The following is a 21,673-nucleotide window of genomic DNA, read 5'->3' as shown; positions in this document are numbered from 1 at the left end:
CACACACAAATACATTATCATATATACATACAAAAACATTAACACACACATACATACACACCCAAATCTACACTCCCACATAAACATATCTATGTTAACATTCACAAACACATAAATTTACACAAACATATGTACACAAAAATATTATAATCTAGTGATGCAGGTTATTATTTCAGTACATTGTAATACCTTACTCTATTTATAACTTGTGGTTGAAATGTGTAGTCCATGCATCCTTCCAAGAGTGATTAATGAGTTGTGATGGATGGATCAGACACAATTAAAATACCCTGTCTAATATTGTGTAGGTCCCCCTCATGCTGCCAAAAAAGCTCTGATGTGTCAAGACATGGACTCCACAAGACCTCTGAACGTGTCACCAAGACATTAGCAGCAGATCCCTTAAGCCCTGCAAGTTGCAAGGAGGATCCTCATAGATCTGATTTGTTATTTCAGTACATCCCACAGGTGCTCAGTCAGATTTAGATCTGGGGGATTTGGATATCAAGTCCACACCTTGAACTTGTTGTCATTATCCTCAAACTATTCCTGAACAATTTTTTGCAGTGTGGCAGGGTGCATTACGCTGCTGACAAAAGGGAACTGTCATCAGGAAACACTATTGCCATGGAGGGGTTTACGTGGTCTGCAACAATTTCTTGGTAAGTGGTACATGTCAAAGTAACATCTACATGAATGCCAGGAGCCAAGCTTTCCTAGAAGAACATTGCCCAGAGCATAACATTGCCTCTGGCAGCCTGCCTTCTTCCCATAGTGCATCCTGCCATATCTTTCCCATGTCAATTATGCACATGCACCAAACCATCCAACTGATGTTAAACAAAATGTGATTCACCAGACCAGGCAACCTTCTTCTATTGCTCCATGGTCCATATCTGATGCTCACATTCCCATTGAATATCTGGTGCTCACATCCCCACTGAAGGTGGACTTGATGAGTAGTTCACTGGTTGTCTTTCCTTGTAGCACTTCTGGTATTAACCACTGCATACCAGGAGCACCCCACAAAACGTGCTGTTTTGGAGATGCTCTGATCAAGTTGTCTAGTCATCACTATTTAGCACTTCTCAAAGTCACTCAGATATTTTTGCTTGCCTATATTTCCTGCTTCCAACATACGAAATTCAAGAACTTGCTGACTAATATATCCCACCTCTTGACGGCTGCAATTAAAATTATATAATCAATGTTATTCGTTTCACCTGTCAGTGGTTATTATGTTGTGGATGATCTGTGTATGTAACTATTTTACATTCTTTATTTAAAAAAATGCATTATGTGTAAGGGCATGCCATAGTAGCTCTGGCTGGCCTCGCCTGGCTCCGCCTACATGGTTGAGATCAGGCAGGGCTCACAATGTAAATGAGGAGGAGAAATTCGAAATTATGTCTAATTTCTCCTTTTAACTATATACTTTTTTATGTTGACCTCAAGGTGCAAGGGACATAAATTATAACAATTATTGACAGGAAGCTAAGCTAGAGGTGCTCCGTTATAGAAAAAAATGTAAATTTCTATCTTCAATTTTACTTTTCACATAAAACAAAATATATATTTGTTAAATGTAGTGCAGAAGTAACATTCTAATTCCTGACAATTTGTGGAGAATTTTGTGAATTCAAATTGAGTTGCAATATATCCAAAATATCCAGCATTGAGCATGTTTCCAAAGCAAATATGTTCGTCTAAGTTTAAAATGACCTTTGAATTTACTTTGAATTTGGACAGGCAAGGAAAAACAATGCTTCTTGCTGTGGTGATTTTTGAGGGTGGGCTTATAGATTTGTTGTTTTTGCACATCTCTGCAGTTCCACTTAAGTATATGCAGTTAGACAGGACAGTCTTTACATCATCATTATTATTGTTAGCATTTAAATATCGGCAAAATATTCCACAGCACTTTACAATTATTGAATGGAGACATTTACATACAGGATATAACAGAGACAAGAGATTAGGAAGAGACAAAGGGTGAAGACACAAACTGCGATGGACTGCGATATATATGCTCGAACAAGCTTACAATCTATGAATACGTTACTATCATAGTTCTGAAAGATTCCTTTTAAATTAAAAAAATAAAATGGCATTGTGGGTGTACTGGAACACAACTTCCATAAATAACTATTATATGTACTGGATTCATAAGTGTTCCTCTCAAATACAATTCCTCTTATAGAGAGTGAAGGTCTGTCAATTCAGATTTTCTTAATGAGCTAAGATTCTCCATCTTGGACCCTAACTCAAGGGGTTAAGAAGTGACCTGCAGAATAACGGGCGGAATGCTAGGTAGATTATTATGTAACCGTGTTCAAAATGAAAAGATTCCTTAATAGGGCAATGCAAATTTAGCTTGCAAGCAATTAGTGGAGTAATTATGCCCAGTACTTTAGGATTAGTGATTTGGAAAAGGAGTGTAGATGTGTAAATTGGTCCATTAAATGATACGGCTGTTATGAAGTTGTTTATAGTTTAATTGTGATTACTCATTAAAAGACCTGGAAAGCCGTGTAAATGTATGCTCTGCTGGTACGAATCATCTGTTACTTGGCACATGGAAAGCTACTAGAAGCAGATGTGAGTAGGTTTAGTGAAACTGGTGGGTTGTACATATGGCTCAGGTAAGGAATCTCTGGCCCACCTTTTGTTCTATTGGTTACATTGCTGCCGTTTAGAACACAGACATGTACATAAGGACTTTAAAACAGTTCATTGGTTTCCATGGAGATTGCTTAAAGGGATGGGGGCTGGTAAGAGAAATGAAACAAGGACACATTGAGAAGGAAAATCAGAAATTAGAAGTATGTGTTTATCGTATTATTTTGTTTTTAATTAAATATCACCTTTATTGGCACTTATATTAGATTATGTATTCAGACTAATAGTGATCATCAAGGAAAGTGCACGGAGATGTCAGGAAGATAGTTACATTGGTGGACATCTAGCAATAAGGGGGCATATTATGAGGTCACATGAGTTGGAATTGTGCGATTTGATAACAAAACTGGAATCAATGGGCGTACGGGGACAGTAAAGGTTTTTGGGACCATGTGGGTGTTATATTTTGCATAAAATTACCACTGAGGTGGCTGATTTGGATGAGTGCATTTGATTAAGGAGGACTGAGTAAAATAGATAATGAAAGCCGGAATAAGGGGGTAATGGGAGGATGGAGGTGACTAATCACATGCGTATGAGTGTAGAGCAAGGGTTTCCAACCCAATCCTCGAGTACCCCCTACCAGTACAGAATTTAGGAATTACCCTGTTGTGTCTATAGTGTTTTTTTTTCTTTTAAAAATACCTTAGACACAACTGGGTAATCCCTAAATCATGAACTGTTAGGGGGTACTTGAGGACTGGGTTGAGAACCACTGGTGTAGAGGAAAATGAAATTGATGATGGTGCGAGGTGACACAGGATTGTATGGGGACTGAGATCTAAATTAAGAAGGGGTACATTTAACTATCCACTGATGACACGTGAATCAATGCCAGAATGACCTCTTTCACAACACATCATATTTAGTGACATTTCACAATATACAGATAATAGAAAAGAATTGTAGCACTTATATAATAAATAAATGATCACCTTTTGGTTTAGTTAGGAGGAAGTTCCCACTTTTATCATCAATTTAGTGAATATCTATAAGAGACAACCAAATATAGTGTAGATAGTACAGGGTTAAATAATATGGAATTCTAAGATATATACACACTCACAAACAGAGAGCTGTGGACCCAGCTCTGGTGTAAATCACCTCTGGGTCCATATAGGCGACCCACCCCTACTCCAGACGAGTATCTTTTCCTGGAGAAACACAAATAGGCAAACGATTGCGCAGTATTGTCTAAAGTTATATGAGAAAGTACATAAAATTCCCAAGTGGGTGCTTACAAACAGAGAGTCTCTAATGACTCTATGTATATAGGCGCTGTGCAGTTTAGGGACTGCACTCCTCTGTTGAAATGGATGAGATTCGGAACCAGGATAAAGTGTCTCAAATAAAATAAAACGTATCAATACAATACAAAATAAAAATGGCTCAATGTCCAATAAGAAACCGGAACGCGTTTCACCACTGCAATGTGGCTTCTTCAACCGGATTATAAAATAGAATTCTATTTTATAATCCGGTTGAAGAAGCCACATTGCAGTGGCGAAACGCGTTCCGGTTTCTTATTGGACATTGAGCCATTTTTATTTTGTATTGTATTGATAAATTTTATATAAGCGCTACAATTCTTTTCTATTATCTGTAAATTTTGCTGGTGATATTGTAAGCAGTAACATGAATGTTTAGCTGCTCATTATATATGAAGATCCAACATATGTGTGTATACTAAACATCTATTTTATAAGCGCTAGTCCTTATCCACGTCTTGTACATTTCGCAATATACATCACATTTGAATTATTTCGTAAAATGTAAATAAACAATAACATAACAAGTATGCTTCCTTAACCATGCAGACAGATGCTAAAATTAAAATGGAGAATTTTTGTTATAGAAATAAATAAAATGTTCTATTTCAGGGGCAGTGAGGGATCATGAAACATGAAGCACTATCATGTATATACATCATATTTGGGGACAAAATAGTCATTACGAGAAGAATGTGCCGCCAGTTTGCCAGACGGAAAGTCAGAAACAAAAAAGAACACCAGATGTTTCATTCATTTAACAACAGTCTTTTTATGGTAACTAATTTAGTTTGTATTGTATATATTTTTTTTATCATTAGATAATTAGCCAATCTTACTTACACAGCTAAATCTATTTCTGAGACAACAAGGACACAATTGAAAATGTCAGGTTGTTCATTTATTTTTTGTTCTTCTCCGTGGAAACAGGATAATGTCTTCTACAAAAAGAATGTGGGTGATAATGTTCCCTTTAGTTGGTATACAAATATAAACCATGCATTGTGCTGAAGGACTTTTTAAAAATGAATGAATAGTTTAGAAATTATTCTTAAAGGAAGATTGCTGCTGTCCCTCGCAAGAAGGACATCTCTGTCAACGTAATGTTCATATGCATTTACATAAAAATAGTTTTGATTTGTTAAAGGACAATTTAAAAGCTAACTTTGATCTCACAGAACATCTGCAAACGTGTACTTTAATTCTTTGTTTGCAATGGTAAGGGGCTTCCAGTCCTTTAGTCTACGTGTTATCTCATGTCCCTCACTATGTCCATTGTGGTATATCAGCTTCTGTACATGCTTGTCACGTGTTCTAGTTCTCAACCATTTTATATGACAAAATATTGACCAAAATTGTTCTTTATTAAAACTGTTGCCACCCAATTAGTTTTTTTTTTTTTTTACTGCTCGGCTTTCTTCATGTTCTGACCAGCAATTTTCTGCATGGTTCCATTACATGTGTCTCTACCAAGGTCTGATCTGGTTTCTCCAATCCCTGTCTTGGATAGAACCCAACTAACCTACCATTTACTTCTGCATTGTGGGTTCTACTGGCATCCAGCCTGCCATCTCTTTTCCAGATTCATGGTCTGCCCTTTTCTGTTGATTAATTTGTGATGATTAATTTAAATCTGATGCAAATACAATATTAAGGGCTCAAACTGTGTTAGGTTGAATACCCCCTTCTAGGTGACAAGTTCTTCTTTACTTAATCATCACTGTTATCTAGATCAGTGCTCCTCAACCTTCTCCTGAAGGCACACCTACCAGTCCAGGATTTAGGGATTACCCATGTGTGTCTTAGTGTTTAGAAAAAGAAAAAATCCTTTAGAGTTTTTTTTGTTTTGTTTTTTATTCTAAACACCTTACACACACCTGGGTAATCCCTAAATCCTGGACTGTTAGGTGTGCCTTGAGGAGAGGGTTGAGGAGCACTGATCTAGATAACTGTCTTCTGACTATGTGATAGGTGCTATATGTGATTTGTATAAAGTAGAGGTGAAAGATGATTGCTTTATGAAACATGTACATAATATGCAAAATCTGGCAGTAAAATAGCTTTTGTTCTCATGCTATGTGTATCATGAAAGTAATAGATGTTTTCTATATAGTGTCTCTGCACGTGGCTGGTGGTTAGAATATGATATCAATATGGCTTCCATGGAGACGAAAGTCTGGTGAGGTCTGAGATATGAATGCATTGAAGGTTAGAGATGGGTAACATAAATTATATGGATATGGGTGCTATGGAGGAGAGGTTGCTAATACATATAATATTAAGGGAGACATGGAGAGAAAGATGGCTCATACATATAATCTAGGTGACCTTAGGAGATATTTGTACCATGGAGGCGTATAATGGATACTGTATCTGACGTAGATACAATAAAGGTGAAAGTGGTGGTATACATGTGATGTGGATACAGTATGGATGGCTGGTATATATTTATATCAAAACACATGAATACACGCAAATCAAGGTAACTGATTTTAATTAAATATATTTAACTGCTACAGGAGTAAAGTTCAGTAATTGTTTATTTTCCTTTTCTTTGGATGGTGATGGCTTTAATGCCCAAAGGCCACATTGCTATGAAGTTACCATTGCAGGGAGTTCCCTATACAATAATGTACAAATTGTCCTAATGCAGTAGTAGTTTTGAGAGCTACAGCTATCTGGCTCTTGTAGTCTGTAGGGTTCGGACCTGCCATCCTTACAAGGCACATTCCCTTTAATTCTTGCCATTTGGCTACCGCTGTCCAGAACATATTGTAAACACCGTATAACTGTGTGCTACGCAGCTGGTCTAGACAGTGCGTTACCAATGACACTCTAATTACTGTACGGTTGTCTGATCCTGTTTGATTGTAAATCCAATACCCTGTGCTCAGTGGAGCTGAGACTGTAATGGCACAGCTGCTGTTTTTGAGTGCTGCCCCCTAGCACCATTTGATTACATAGCATATTATATTCGTCTGGAACAATACTGGCTGGCAATGAAATCCAGCCACTATCATTATCATTGCAATAAAGCAGCAAGCTACACAAGTAGTGCATGCTTTGAAGTCCGCTGCTTAATGTCTTAATGTCTGTGTTTGTGCCTTATCTGCTACTATGTTAATTCCAAATTTAGTAAAACTCCGTATATACACATACCCAATGGTCATCTGCTTCGTACTTTAAATTCTTTAGTGCTGGGGGTGGGAGATTTAAAGCCCTTTAAGGACACATGACATGTGTGACATGTCATGATTCCCTTTTATTCCCGAAGTTTGGTCCTTAAGGGGTTAAAATGCATCATAAATACTGAAAGGGATCTATCGGTCTATGGATGTCCATACTGTATTGCAGAAGTGTTGGCAGGAACCGCACTCAATCGCTAATCAGCCAGCCGGTGCTCCGGAGCAGGACCAGCAATCCCACAACAGCAAAGCAAATAGAAGAAATATCTCCAGGCACTCAGGATGTTAAAGCCGCAGGCAGGTTTATTGAAGCAAAAAAGACAGCAACGTTTCGACCTAACAAGAGGTGGTGTTATCTTGACAAAGACCTCTTGTTAGGTCGAAACGTTGCTGTCTTTTTCGTTTCAATAAAACTGCCTGCAGCTTTAACATCCTGAGTGCCTGGATACATTTCTTCTATGGATGTTCGTAATCACAAACAGAGCAAACAACAATATTGTTTCTTAAATCAATACCTATGTGTAATAAACATACCTCCCAACATTCCAAATGGGCAAAGAGGGACACTTTCATTTTAGCGGCCAGAGACGGGGCTGCTCTGAGAACTTTTAGTTTACTTACTGATAACAACATAAGCAGCTAAAATGTATTTTAGAACGAGAACAATGTATTTTATTTACACAGACTGATTGCTAAACACATTTATTGTAGTTTAAAGATACATTACTGGGAGTTATTTTACTGTGGAGCTCTGGAATATAGTCAGAGACACCAACAACATGGAGCACCTAGAAAGGAGGGACATTCAAGGACCGAGGGATTTGGATCCAAAATAAGGTCTGTCCCACCTAAATGGGGACATCTGGGAGGTATGAATAAATTGCTGCTGCACTTTAGAATGCACTTTAGAATGTGCCACAATTCTGTGTATAATAGAGCCAACAGGGAATGAAGTTTAAACATCTCTAACACTAAAATTGGGTTATTTACTGTAAAGAAATCAGTCAGGAATTCAGATGAAAATTGTATTTTAGGCCAAGATAGCTACAATGCAACATAAGTGACTTTTGTTATATATTTTTTTTAAATAAAAAGCTATTTCTGACAATTCATTCACACTTTGATGAATAACCAGGACACGTTTATTAACTAACATGAAATGTCCGGAATTCAAATTAAATTTTAATTTTAGAATAAATATATAATATTATTTAAGTCAGTTACATTTTCTTTTAGTTTTAAATACATTTTCTCTGAAATGTTTAATACATTTTGAATTCACTTTATTCGCCAAGCACAAAATTGTAGCAAACGTTAGGCAAAAAGTGCTGATTTGTAAAAAAAAAAAAAAAAAAAAAAATCTCTAACCCAGCAACAGTCACAATTTGTCTATCTTGGTCTACGTTTTGCAATTCATTTATACGTCAATACACATTATTGTTTAGTGAATAAACTTCTTTGAATGTCTGACAACTCTCACTTTAGTAAATAACCGGGTCTAGGTCCTGAATCAGATCAGTAAACAGGTATTGAATCCCTTTTTATTTGATGGGATCAGTGACTTAAATTATGCTTCAGTGTGTGTGTGTGGAAGAGCCAGTGAGTGTGTGTGTGTGTGTGTGTGTGTGTGTAAGAGCAATTTAATGTGTGTTTGAGTCATTGTGTATGTGTGTGTAAGAGCCAGTGAGTGTGTGTGTGTGTTTGTGTGTGTGTAAGAGCCAGTGAATGTGTGTTTGAGTCATTGTGTATGTATGTATAAGAACCAGTGAGTGTGTGTGTGTGTGAGTTAGTATGTGTGTGTGTGTGTAAGAGCCTATGTGTATGTATGTGTAAGTGTGTGCATGTCTTAGTCAGTGTGTGTGTAAGAGCCAGTGAGAATGTGTGCAAGAGCCAGTGAGAGTGTGTGTGTGTGTGTGTGTGTGTGTGTGTGTGTGAGCCAGCGTGTAAGAGCCAGTGAGTGTGTGCCTGTTAGCCAGTATGTGTGTATATGTAAAAGAGTCATTGAATGTTTGTTTTTTAATCAGTCTCTGTATGTGTTCATTAGCCAGTGAGCCAGTGACTGGGTGTTTGTGTTTCAGCAAGTATGTGTAAGCCATTGTGTGTGTGTGTGTGTGTGTGTGTTTCTATATACCAATGTATTGGCACATGCCCATGTATGAGCATGTGTGTGGATAGTTTAGTAAAGTTTTGTCATTGAGAGTGAGTATGGGTCAGTGGGTGATGTGTTTCAGAGAATGGTCTCCCACCTATATATTGATTCCTATATATTGATTCCTACATATTGATTTAAAAAAGATTAGTGCGTGTGTTTGTATATAAACATATATACAGGGCCGCCATCAGGGTATGACAACACATTCCCTAAGTGCACTTATATATAGCGATTATCACTTTATATTTCTTAACTGCAGGCCCCCCGGCTACCTGTTTACGGCAGAGGGGGTCCAGCACATTCAGTTTTCACTGCCCAGCAGCTCTTCGGTCTGTAACTTTTCCGTCCAAGTGTTTTCCACAGGGGACCATTACAACGTGGCACGCAGGCCGCCTCGCGAGAGTCAGAAGAGATGCTGGAGGGTTAAGGGGCGTGTGCTGGGCCCCTCTGCCATGTGCTGAACATGGCTTGTTCCACCACGCCAGCGGACCACCAGGGAATGTATAGACCCCTCCCTTAAAGTTCTAAGATATTCTCTCTGCACACTCTGCATTCACTACACACACACTACATTCACTACACACTATGTATGCACCCCACACACACAATACATTTACTACACACACTCTGTATGCACTACACACACACATACTACATTCATTACACACATACTACATTCACTATACACACTCTGCATTTACTATACACACTCTGCATTCACTACACACACTCTGCAGTCACTATACACACGCTACATTCACTACACACACACTTATTTCACTATACACACTTTGCATTCACTACGCACACTTTGCATTAACTACACTCACTATACACACTTTGCATTCACTACAGTCACTATACACACTCTGCAGTCACTATACACACACTACATTCACTATACACACTCTTCAGTTACTATACACACACTACAATCTTACATAAAAACACAGTTTGCAGTCACTACACACACACTACATGCCTACATAAACACACACGCTACTTTCACTACACACAAGCTACATTCACTACACACTCTATGCATTCACTATGCACACACTACTTTACTCTGCAGTTACTATACACACTCTGCAGTCACTATACACACTCGGAATTCACTACACACTACATTGACTATACCCACGGTGCAGTCCCTACTCACACACTACACAAGCACACACTCTGAAGTCACTATACACATACTACATCCACTACACAAATACACAATCTGCATCTAATACACGCAAACACTACATACATTACACAAACATACAATCTGCATCCACTATACACAGTGCATATATGATACACACCGCATCCACTACACACAATCTGCATTCACTGTACACACACCACATTCAGTACACACAAATACGTCATCCTTGTGGGTGGACTCAGGATGAACCCTGTGGGTGGACTCGGGGGTAGGCCCCAGGGGCCAAGACCTTGATCTGTGTCAGGGGCCCAAAAATTTCTGATGGCAGCCCTGTATATATATATATATATATATATATATATTTACAGAGAGGAAGATGCACAAAAGGAGATCAGATGGGATAAGATGTCCAAAAGGGGTGTTAATAGACACACAGGTATAGACACATTTTGGAGGCGGCTGAATGCATCTTCCCCTGGGTAGACAAAAACCCTTGCATCGGCCCTGGTCATCACCATTCTCTCCTACTGCCATGGGTTTAGAGAATTAAACCACACTCAATCATGGAAGCCGACAATAAAGCAAAGCAAAGTTTAAGTTTGAGACCCTGTATATTATTAAAGCACAGAAAACAGCAGAGTAAGTAGCAATAAGACATGTCTCCTAGAAAACAGGCACACAAAAACACAATTAACACTTTATGAAAATATATATCTGAGCAATGCAGTCAACCTGTAGATAGACAGACAGACAGACAGACAGACAGACAGACAGACAGACAGATAGATAGATAGATAGATAGATAGATAGATAGATAGATAGATAGATAGATAGATAGATAGATAGATAGATAGATAGATAGATGGATGGATAGATAGATGATGGATAGATGATGGATGGATAGATGATGGATGGATGGATGGATGGATGGAATGATGGATTAATTGATGGATGGAAGGATAGATAGATAGATAGATAGATGGATGGATAGATAGATAGATAGATAGATAGATAGATAGATAGATAGATAGATGGATGGATGATTGGAAGGATGGATTGATAGATGGATGGATGGATGGATGGATTGATGGATGGATGAAAAGTTGGATGGATGGATGGATAGATGGATGGATGGAAGGATGGATTAATTGATGGATGGATAAATAGTTGGATGGATAGATGGAAGAATGGATTGATGGATGGATGGATGGATGAATGGATGGATTAATTGATGGATGGATGGATTGATAGATGGTTGGATGGATTGAGAGATGGATGGATGGGTCACATGAATAGATGTCAGTATTGCACAGGTTCTGTTCTAGAAGTTGAAGTCTCTCTATGAGCATATAGCTAGGTGCCAAATAATTTGTGTGGGTCCCTCTCTGGAATTTGTAGATTTCCCATGATACACCATTGTTTACCTGCCTTTCCGTTGGTAGGGATTTCTGTGTCTAAGAAAGAGCTACAGAGTCACATTAAATTTCCCCAAAACAAAGATTTTCTACATGAGAAGCATCAGTGACATCGCTATCACTCATTTATTTTCCAGTAACTGATCTATGGGTATATTACTCAGATTGCAGGAGATATGCTTCACAAGTTACAAAAACATTTCTGTTTTTTTTTTAGCTAAAAAACAAAAGGTGCCGAACGTTAAAAACAAATGATGAACAACAGATGCAGATCACATGGTTTCCCTTGCTAAATATACACTTGTTGATTACAGTATACACTATACCAACATTGGCCCTGATTTAATCTTTTTGGGTAAGATTTCCAAATGATTTAATATGTTTCGATAAACTTTTAAAATTATGTAATATTTTGAAAAATATATATTTTTTAAATGTATATGTTTTGATACATCGATATATAGTTTATATAGGATACATGTTTTGATACTTCAATATTTTGGGGAAAAAAATATTAAAGAGTGTATTCTAAAATATTAAATCATTTGAATGGCTTATAAAAAAAATATTCAATTAAGGCTATTATCGTAGAGACAGAATATATCGCAATGTGGCCATATGGTGACTAAATCCTGATAACTTTTATATGAGACAGATGCTTTTAAGTGGTCTTGTATTAATTGAAGTTCACAATTTGTGTGTCTTGTTCCCTGGGGTGCAAATTATGTTTCTCTATTCCGGTCTCTACATCGGCATCTCCATTAACCCCTTGGTTACTGACCAATTTCCGAGTTTCCTCCATCTTGTGATGGGGGCCTTTTTGTGCATTTTTGCTATTATTTTTAAGCTTAATGGTAATCTTTTGTTTGTTTGTTTGTTTGTTTTTTAGGCATCCATGTACTTATTATACGCGGGCATGTAATATGCATTACTAGGAGTATTATTGCAATGGCGCCCAGTTATACACTCAGATATATCAACAATTTGGAGCTCCTAGAAAAGAGGAACATTAAGATTGAAAAGGACAGATGTATTTGGCCCAATATAGGGACTTTCCTTCCAATACTGGGACACTTGGAGACTATAAACTACTATTAAGAGTTTGCACTCAATAAGATGCTCATAAGGTCACATTTATTTCAGATTTCAAGAGATTTTCTATATTTATGGTTATTTTAGACAAAGGTTGAGAAAGAAGTGAATATTAATATGTTTAGAACAAATACATAATAAAATAAATCATTCAAAATGGTGAGCTAACAAAGTGTCAGATGAAGGACCAGAGAATGACAAATTCATGCAGCTCGGCTGAATATTGTACATGTTTTCTGACCTATTTTCATTATCATTAAAACAGATCGATCCTTTCCTCCCCTTTTTTCCTTTCACTTTTTTTTTCTTTAATGTACTATGATCACTACTTGTTTGTTTTAAATTGTATTGCTATGTTTTAAAAATGTATGAATAAAAACTATTTGAAAATGAGAATAACAGAGGAAAGATGTTAAATGACCCAAACACAGTGCTTTCACATACAGGAAGATATAATAGTGAGACGGAAAGGGGTTATGTCCAAGCAGAAGACATGTAATTGACATGAGACATCCTGCTACGGGTCTCATGATCTCTTCAGTGTTTTGACGTGGCTGTGGTGCAAGGACACTGTACAACATTTCAGCATGAAACACTGAACATGCATTGATATTGTATGTTGCTGCTGAAGGTGCCAGCTTGGAACATGTGTTCTGGGCGGGCTAATGCTAATTTGGTGCATATTTTCTGCACAGCAGATGATTCACTTTTGCACAGCAGTTGATTTATTAGCTGATGTTCCCAACCAATAAATAAATAGCAGGATTGGCAACCGGCTTCCACAGCTCTGATGCAGAAATTTAGTTGGCAGGCAGATCTCTGCAAAACTGTTCGATCCTTCACGGTGAAATTTGCGCTACGGTGCTCCTGGCACTTTAACCACTAAGTCCGCTGAATAATGAAACATCTTACATTTACAGATAGGCCCTAAAATAGATTTGCTTTTGCAAGTTTTTTTTTTTGTTTTTTTTGTGAGATTTTTGTGGACAACTGAATAAAAAGTGGGAAACAGTTAGGACAGTATGCAATCAACCAGTTTACTGAATGGGAAGATTTATAAAAAAATAAAAATAAACTCAATTAGATTGATTGAAATGGCGGCAAGCTTATCATGCATACACTTTGCTACACGTGTCCCAAAATCAAACCAAAACAATGACATTTACTTAAAGTGATAATTCGTAAACTGTCACAGTTTGTAACAAAATATAACAGAAGTGTTTAACTGTAATCCTATGACATTAGCAGAGTTATTCAATAAATTGAGAATTTAAAGTGAATTCAAAGTAAATTTCTAATTTAAGGTCAAAATAGCGAAGCTGGAAAAATTCTCTAAGTCAGCTATGCTTCCGTTCGGCTACTCGTGCTTAAAATTTGAAATTCACTTTGAATTCTCACTTTACTACTCATTTTATACTTTATTACAGATCCAATATTATCCAAACAGTCTCTTCTGTGACACAGAGTAATACAAACAGACACATCATACACTACACAATTATTTTTACTATTTTCTATAAGGCACACTATCAGGGATTTAAAAAACAAAACACTTTTATTTGTCTAATAACTATACACCTCAATGAACTGTAGATTTATGGAATGGAATTTAATGTTACCCAACGCATTTCTTGGGGCAGTTTATACCAGACACTTTTCTTTTTGTTAAAAAAAAATCAATATTACAAATCTTAGTTTTTTTGTTGCTGAATAACTATGATTAAAGGATTAATAAATACAAAAGTTTAAGGAAGAAGTAAATATTGATGTGTGCGACCTTTTGTCAATACTTGGGAGAATTAGCCCAAAGACATGTCTTCTCACAATATAAATACATGTATTTCTGGACATGGTTGGCAGTGTAAAAGTGATCAACTAGGAGTTGAGTTGTGATGTTTGTATAGGATAAATAAAGGAGAACCTTAATGAAGATAACATGGTTATGACCCTGACTGGTGGTCAACTCTTAACATAAAACAAAAGTTGTGATAGATTTGGGTCTAACAATTCATGTCAGAGGACTAAAGTTGGGAGAGCTCGGTGGTTTACAGTCCATATCACATTTGTGGGCATGATCATGGTGATGAGTTGTTAATGGATGGTTGAATGGTTGTTAATTGAGTCTTATGGCCAATGCCACCAGTTCACGCATTGCATTATTCCAGGGGTAGGAAACCTTTGGCCTTCAGATGTTGAGGGCTACTTTTCCTCTGATGTTTTGCCAGTAATATGGCTGTAAGATAGTTTTGAGAGATGTCGTCCACAACATCTGGTGTGCCAAATGTTGCCTACCCCTGCTTTATTTGCTCACAGATATCGTGGGTCATAAGTATAATATTGTCTTTGACATTTGCTACTGGCTTTCTATCAACATAGAATCCCACAATAAACAATTGTCTGCCTTTGTAACAACAGTTATTATTTATAGCATGGACCCCTTTTAATACATATGTGTGCTGCATTTTTGTACAAATGTCAGCTAGTGTTACAGAAGCAGTCGGTAATGTCTCCCATGATTCATGTCACCTTGGCAACCACGAGATTCTGTTCTGATCCGGAACAACTGATTGTTGTGAATAAAATATAAACATCTATCTGATCATTACAAATGGCCACCACCAAAACAAGCTGTTTGTTTTATGCCTTTTCCTGAGTGCAAAAAGCATGTATCATTAAAAAAACACAGATTTACCATATTTTATAACATACTTTATACTTATTTTTCTAATGCTTTAATTATCAATTTGTTTTAAAATTATAATTTATAATTTTCGTTGACTAAGTCTTTTAATACATATTCTTATTTATTTACTGCTTAAAATGCAATAAAACAAAACAAAAAAACCTCTCACAAACAGTCAGAAATACAAAACGTGTCAAACACCAAGCAGAATTAAAAGATACAAAAAAACAACAACACACAAAGTAGTTGTAATAAGGCGACTGACTAAAAAAAAATATCACACTGAATTCAATTCCTCACAAAGGGATTTGTTCAATAAACACCATATTGTGAAGTGCAAACAGAAATCTGCGGGGGGAGGGGGGCGGGAATTAATAACAATAAAATATTAGTCTCTGACTCAACGATATACGTAAAACAAAATATTCTGGCCAGATTTTTGCAAATATGGTAATTAAATACTCACAATTCAAAGCATGTAAACAGCATTTATGCCAACACACTCTGCACGTGTCACACTGCTTATTCAAAGTGGGTTAAATACTGCATACTCAGACATTCAGAAAATCCTCCTACCCCTCAGCAATATGTAAAACAAGCTTGCTCACTAAGTGGTATTTTTAGCGTGCCAAGATAAGTGGTGCAATCCACAGAGGTAGTGGGTTTTATTTATTTATTTTCAAACTGCCATTATTGGTTCGAGCTTCCTATCCTTTGCATTTAGGCCCTCTTCTGATCTTCACAAATCTTTAAATCCTATTTATTTAGTATGCTTTGCTGTAAACATTTAAAAGCCTCATCTTCACTGATACGTTCTCTCCGCGATGTGATTAGCAATCAGGCCACATTGTAACTGAGCACACTGCCTGACAATAGCCACATTTCTGACCTTATCCATCGAAAATAAAATACATAAAAAGGGATTAAGTCAAGACATGCGCACTCTCTGATAGGTCCTCTCGTCTATGAAGGATCCACAAAACCCATTCAAGCCTCCTAAAATTATATATTCTGCAAGTGGTGCATGCAATACACGCTACAAACATTTTAGAGACATAAGGCTATATACACAGATACATTATTTTGTCTACGCCTATATCTAGATCATGACATTATCACACAAGTGAGAATTATTTTTTTCCACTGAAATTGAAAAGATTTCTGATATATATATTAATCAGAACATGAAAATTGGAGGCATGATGCAGTGTCGGGTGCAGTTATTTACATATTTTTACTTTTTTCGATATTGAATTAAGAAGCTTTGCAGCTGGATTGTGGGGTAATCTATCATTTTAATGATATTCCCGTCTATACAGGTGCCATTTGCTCTGAAGTCGCAGTGACGTAGATTGCCTTTTCTACCAGTCTGTGCTGGGCTCACGAGACATACCATGTCTCCCATAGCTCTGGGTACACAGCCATGTTCTAGTCATTTAGACCTATGTTTTATCATCAGTGCATCTCAACATTATATAGCACATACAGAGTCACTGGTGGTTTTAGAATGCTGAATATAGCTAGAATGAATCAATACAGTGTATGCACCCAGATGTCCAGACCCTTATAGTTAAAGATGAGCCATTCCATTAAATGTGCTGGTTAGACTGCTGCACATCCAATATAAACAAATAATAAAGCACCCAACATTAAGATGAATTAGTACATGAGCTACACCTACATAGCAGTATTCAGATTACTATGTGATAACTCCAATAACCAAAGTAATTTGCATTACTAAGTAAATATTTGTACACTGAAATCAAAACACATAAATATACCAGTTTACGTAGATTATATGTGGATTTTACTTGGCTTTTAAGCAATACCTCAATGAAAATGATGAATGTGATACGGAATATACACACTCAAATACACATGTGAACACACATACACATACTATAAACATTTGTATATCACTAAAACAATTAGTAGATATTTTAAATCTGTATCAGATTTTATTAAGCAGCTATTTTTTTTTTTGTATTCATTTTATGGATTATTACTATAAATTGAAAATATTTTTTTATGCCATTGTCAACATATGTGATTTGTTGATACAATTTGTAAGTATATTTCATAATATATATACACAGAGATATATAAAGACACACATGTGCATAAGCATAAACACTCACACTTAATACACACACACACACATACACATTAATATCCACACAAAGACACACAATCAGTTATATTTTTTTCAGAAACACAGAACCATCAGAGGAGACCAGTTTGTGTTAACAATTTACAACGTGAAGCAAACCTGTTGCTTTGCCATCCATAAATATGCCAACAATATAATATAGTAATAATTTGAACAATAATTGTTATCTTAAAAAAAAAAACAACATGGATACAGACGTGTATTTCTAATGTGTGATATTATCGTAAGACGAGAATACACAGCAGTGGTCTCGAACTGTCAGATAAAAACCTCACGCCCTCTAAGGCCCATCGCCTGCAATGCGTTATGGCACCTAAGGCTGCAGGTGACAGGACACTGGGTAAAAAAATGTTTAAAATAAGGCTCCTGGATGGAATGGAGGGCTTAGTATCCTTAACCCTTCACCTTCCTTATAACAGGCCATGCTGAGTGACACTGGGTTAATTTGTAGCTCTTACCGACGCGCTACATGCTCAAAATGTCACCGCATTTATCAAAGCAGGGTAGAGAAATGCACATAGAAATGTGATTATTTCAAATCTACACCTATTTGTGTCTTGGGAATATAATAATGTACATAGAATCTAAGCGTGTAACATTTTACGTGTTCACATTTGTACACCATCTAGCAGCACAGCCAGAATACAAAGTGCCTCGGACGCTCCTATGGAAAAGAAAAGCACAACCTCAACTGCAGTTTTTTTTGGGGGGTCATTTTGTAACTCGCACATTTTTCTGCAAGATCAGTTTTATTTTCACTAAATTTAGATAAAGAAAATATTTCCTATGAATTGTTTTTTTACCACAATTTACACATAGAATGAAAAATAAAGAAAAAAATACCCCGTATAATTTAAAAATACAAGAATCCGGGAGGTGGTCTCCAGAAAACCCTTTTATAATGCAGGTCATGATTGGCTATTTTATTCCCTGGAAACAAGTGTCATTCAATTAGAAATAAAAAATATCGACCTAATGGTCTTCTAAAAATATTAATATTAAAGGATAAAAAAATGTAAAACTCACAAATGGTATCCATTCACAACTGTACATGATTTAATAGGATTTGATTTATTTTACATTCACAACATGTAGCTATACAAACATACATTTTATATATATATATATATATATATACACACTCACACACACACAAACATGCACACATACATATATGCACACACACACACACACACACACACACAAACATGCACACATACATATATGCACACACACACACAAACATGCACACATACATATATGCACACACACCACACACATGCATAAACAAGCATGCCCACATATGCACACACACACATGTATACATACACACATATACACACAACATATGTGCATGCATATATATATATCAGTGCATACACACATATATACACACACACACACACACACACAGATATATATACAGATGTATACATACACACATACTTGTACACGTATATACAGAACCAACATGCAAAGTAAATATGCATGTGATTGTATATATATATATATATATATATATATATGTATATATATATGCATATATACACACAAACACACACACGCATGCATGTACACATATATACAAGCTATTATATGCATGCAGAGTATTATATACAATATTGACATACAGCACACTCCTCACACACTTGGTTAAGGGGAATATAGATTTATTGCCCATTAATGATAGCATGTTATTTACTCTTGTGGTTGAGCTCAGACGTTTAACCACAGACTATTTTCGTCTATGCATCAGGCATGCACTCAGCCAGCAGGCAATACACAGGGTCCCACCTGGTTGCTGCTTTCAATCCAACATTATATATCTTGACTAAAAAAAATATATCGAGTCACCCCAAAACCCACAGATATGAGGTGTAACAATCGTTAATCTGTGCAGGTTGGATATGCACATCGATTGCAAGAATGCCACTTTGCTGGGCGAGCTAGTTGAAATGATTACAGAGCGGTTTGCAGAGCACAGCAGTAATCACTGGTACCGTATGGGGGATTTCTTCCGTATACATCACTGAAGAGCTAATTAAGCTACAATGTTGCACAGTATCCCGTACCAATCAGGAGAAATGAATCGTCAGAAATTTTGCTGGATTGCTCACCATTTACGATGCTCTGGAACAAGAAGACGGCCAGTATCCACATGCCCTTGATCCTTTCAATCCTTCCAGCTATAGCTTTTGCTTCCCCAGCCTCTTCGTAGTGTAGAAATTATTTTCCTCCTTAGTTGTAAGCGGCAAGGTTAATGCTCTAAGCTGAAAGGCAGATCAGTCCAACCCTGCTGCCAGTAGCTATGTTTTTTTTTTTTTTCCTTTAGCTCGAAGAATGCGTCTGATTGTCCTTAAAGCAAATGATCAGTCTATCCTTCTCGTTTCTCTGTTCCGCTAACACCCGGCTGGCTATCTGTTTCAGAGATGCAGCTTGTGCAAAAAAAGACAGAGGCGGGTGCTTTAAAGCCCAGGTGAGATCTTAGCTAGGCAAAACATGCAGCAGCTTTCAAGAGTCAAGTCCTCAGGTGAAAAAATCCTTAAATGCAAATAGATGCGCATCCCTGTTGGTACCCAGTCCTTCCCAAAAAAAATAAAAATATAAATTCTGCACTGAATTAAGCTTTCTGCTGCAAAAACACACACAAGCAACCTTCAACCAGCAGATACAGGCAGCAGGGATGCAGGCAGACACATCTTTCAGCTTTAATCACATTGATCTTTCTGCTAACCTTCTCTGCCTCTCAGCAGAACACAGGAAAAGTATTAACCCTATCATAGGACTCTGTCAATCGCGGCGAGCAGTGACTCCCAGCCCATTCCAGGCATCCATAGCGACCCTAACAGCACCAGAAAAGAAATGTTTATAATTATATCGAAATATCGGTGCGATTCCTGAACTTTCAGCAAATGTCAACTGTGTTACTGTACCAATCCAATTGGTAAAAGGCGTTTATAATTTTTTTTTTTCTTTCTCCAACCCCCTGGTTCATTTTTATTGGTGCGACTCACTGCAGGTTTTTTTTTTTTTTTTTTTTTTAATCCTGGGATGGAGGTGATGGCAATTTCCATGGAAATTTCTTCCAAGAAATTTCCTAAAATGAAAGAATGGATGGCTTGTTTCTTCTATTAACATGACCACGTGTGAAAAATAATGGTGCATTCTATCAACATTCTAACATACAAACAACCGTGCCTATACGTGGATAGATAGATAGATAGAAATAGATAGATAGAAATAGATAGATAGATAGATAGATAGATAGAAATAGATATAAATAGATAGATATAAATAGATAGATATAAATAGATAGATAGATAGATAGATAGATAGAAATAGATAGATAGAGTGAGAGATAGATAGATAGATAGATAGATAGATAGAAATAGATAGATAGATAGATAGATAGAAATAGATAGAAATAGACAGATAGAAATAGATAGATATAGATAGATAGATAGATAGATATAGATATATATATAGATAGATAGATAGATAGATAGATAGAAATAAATATATAGATATATAGATAGATAGAAATAGATAGATAGATAGATAGATAGAAATAGATAGATAGATAGATAGAAATAGATAGATAGATAGATATAGATAGAAATAGATAGATAGATAGATATAGATAGATAGATAGATAGATATAGATAGATAGAAAGATAGATAGATAGATAGATAGAAATAGATAGATAGATAGATAGATAGAGATAGATAGATAGATAGAGATAGATAGATAGATAGATAGATAGAAATAGATAGATAGATAGATAGATAGATAGAGATGGAGAGAGGGGTAGATAGAAATAGATAGATAGATATAGATAGATAGATAGATAGATAGATAGATAGATAGATAGA

The 21,673-nt window shown here is 36.5% G+C and overlaps 1 protein-coding gene across 2 annotated transcripts in view; it reads right to left on the bottom strand.

Moving 5' to 3' along the window:
- The window catches only part of DSCAM (DS cell adhesion molecule), a 563,650-nt gene extending 542,932 nt beyond the window's left edge, over window positions 1-20,718 (bottom strand). For both annotated transcript variants that reach the window (XM_063447089.1, XM_063447097.1), the window contains exon 1: window positions 19,918-20,718. In XM_063447089.1, coding sequence (XP_063303159.1) covers window positions 19,918-19,960 — 43 coding nt within the window. In that variant the 5' untranslated portion in view covers window positions 19,961-20,718. The remainder of the gene's footprint in view (window positions 1-19,917) is intronic.
- Between the last annotated feature and the right edge of the window lie 955 nt (window positions 20,719-21,673).

Source organism: Pelobates fuscus, chromosome 1 (genome assembly GCF_036172605.1).
Source record: "Pelobates fuscus isolate aPelFus1 chromosome 1, aPelFus1.pri, whole genome shotgun sequence".
In the NCBI taxonomy this organism is placed as follows: domain Eukaryota; kingdom Metazoa; phylum Chordata; class Amphibia; order Anura; family Pelobatidae; genus Pelobates; species Pelobates fuscus.
The sequence above is the reverse complement of the archived record's forward strand: the minus strand, read 5'-3'. Positions and strand labels throughout refer to the sequence as shown.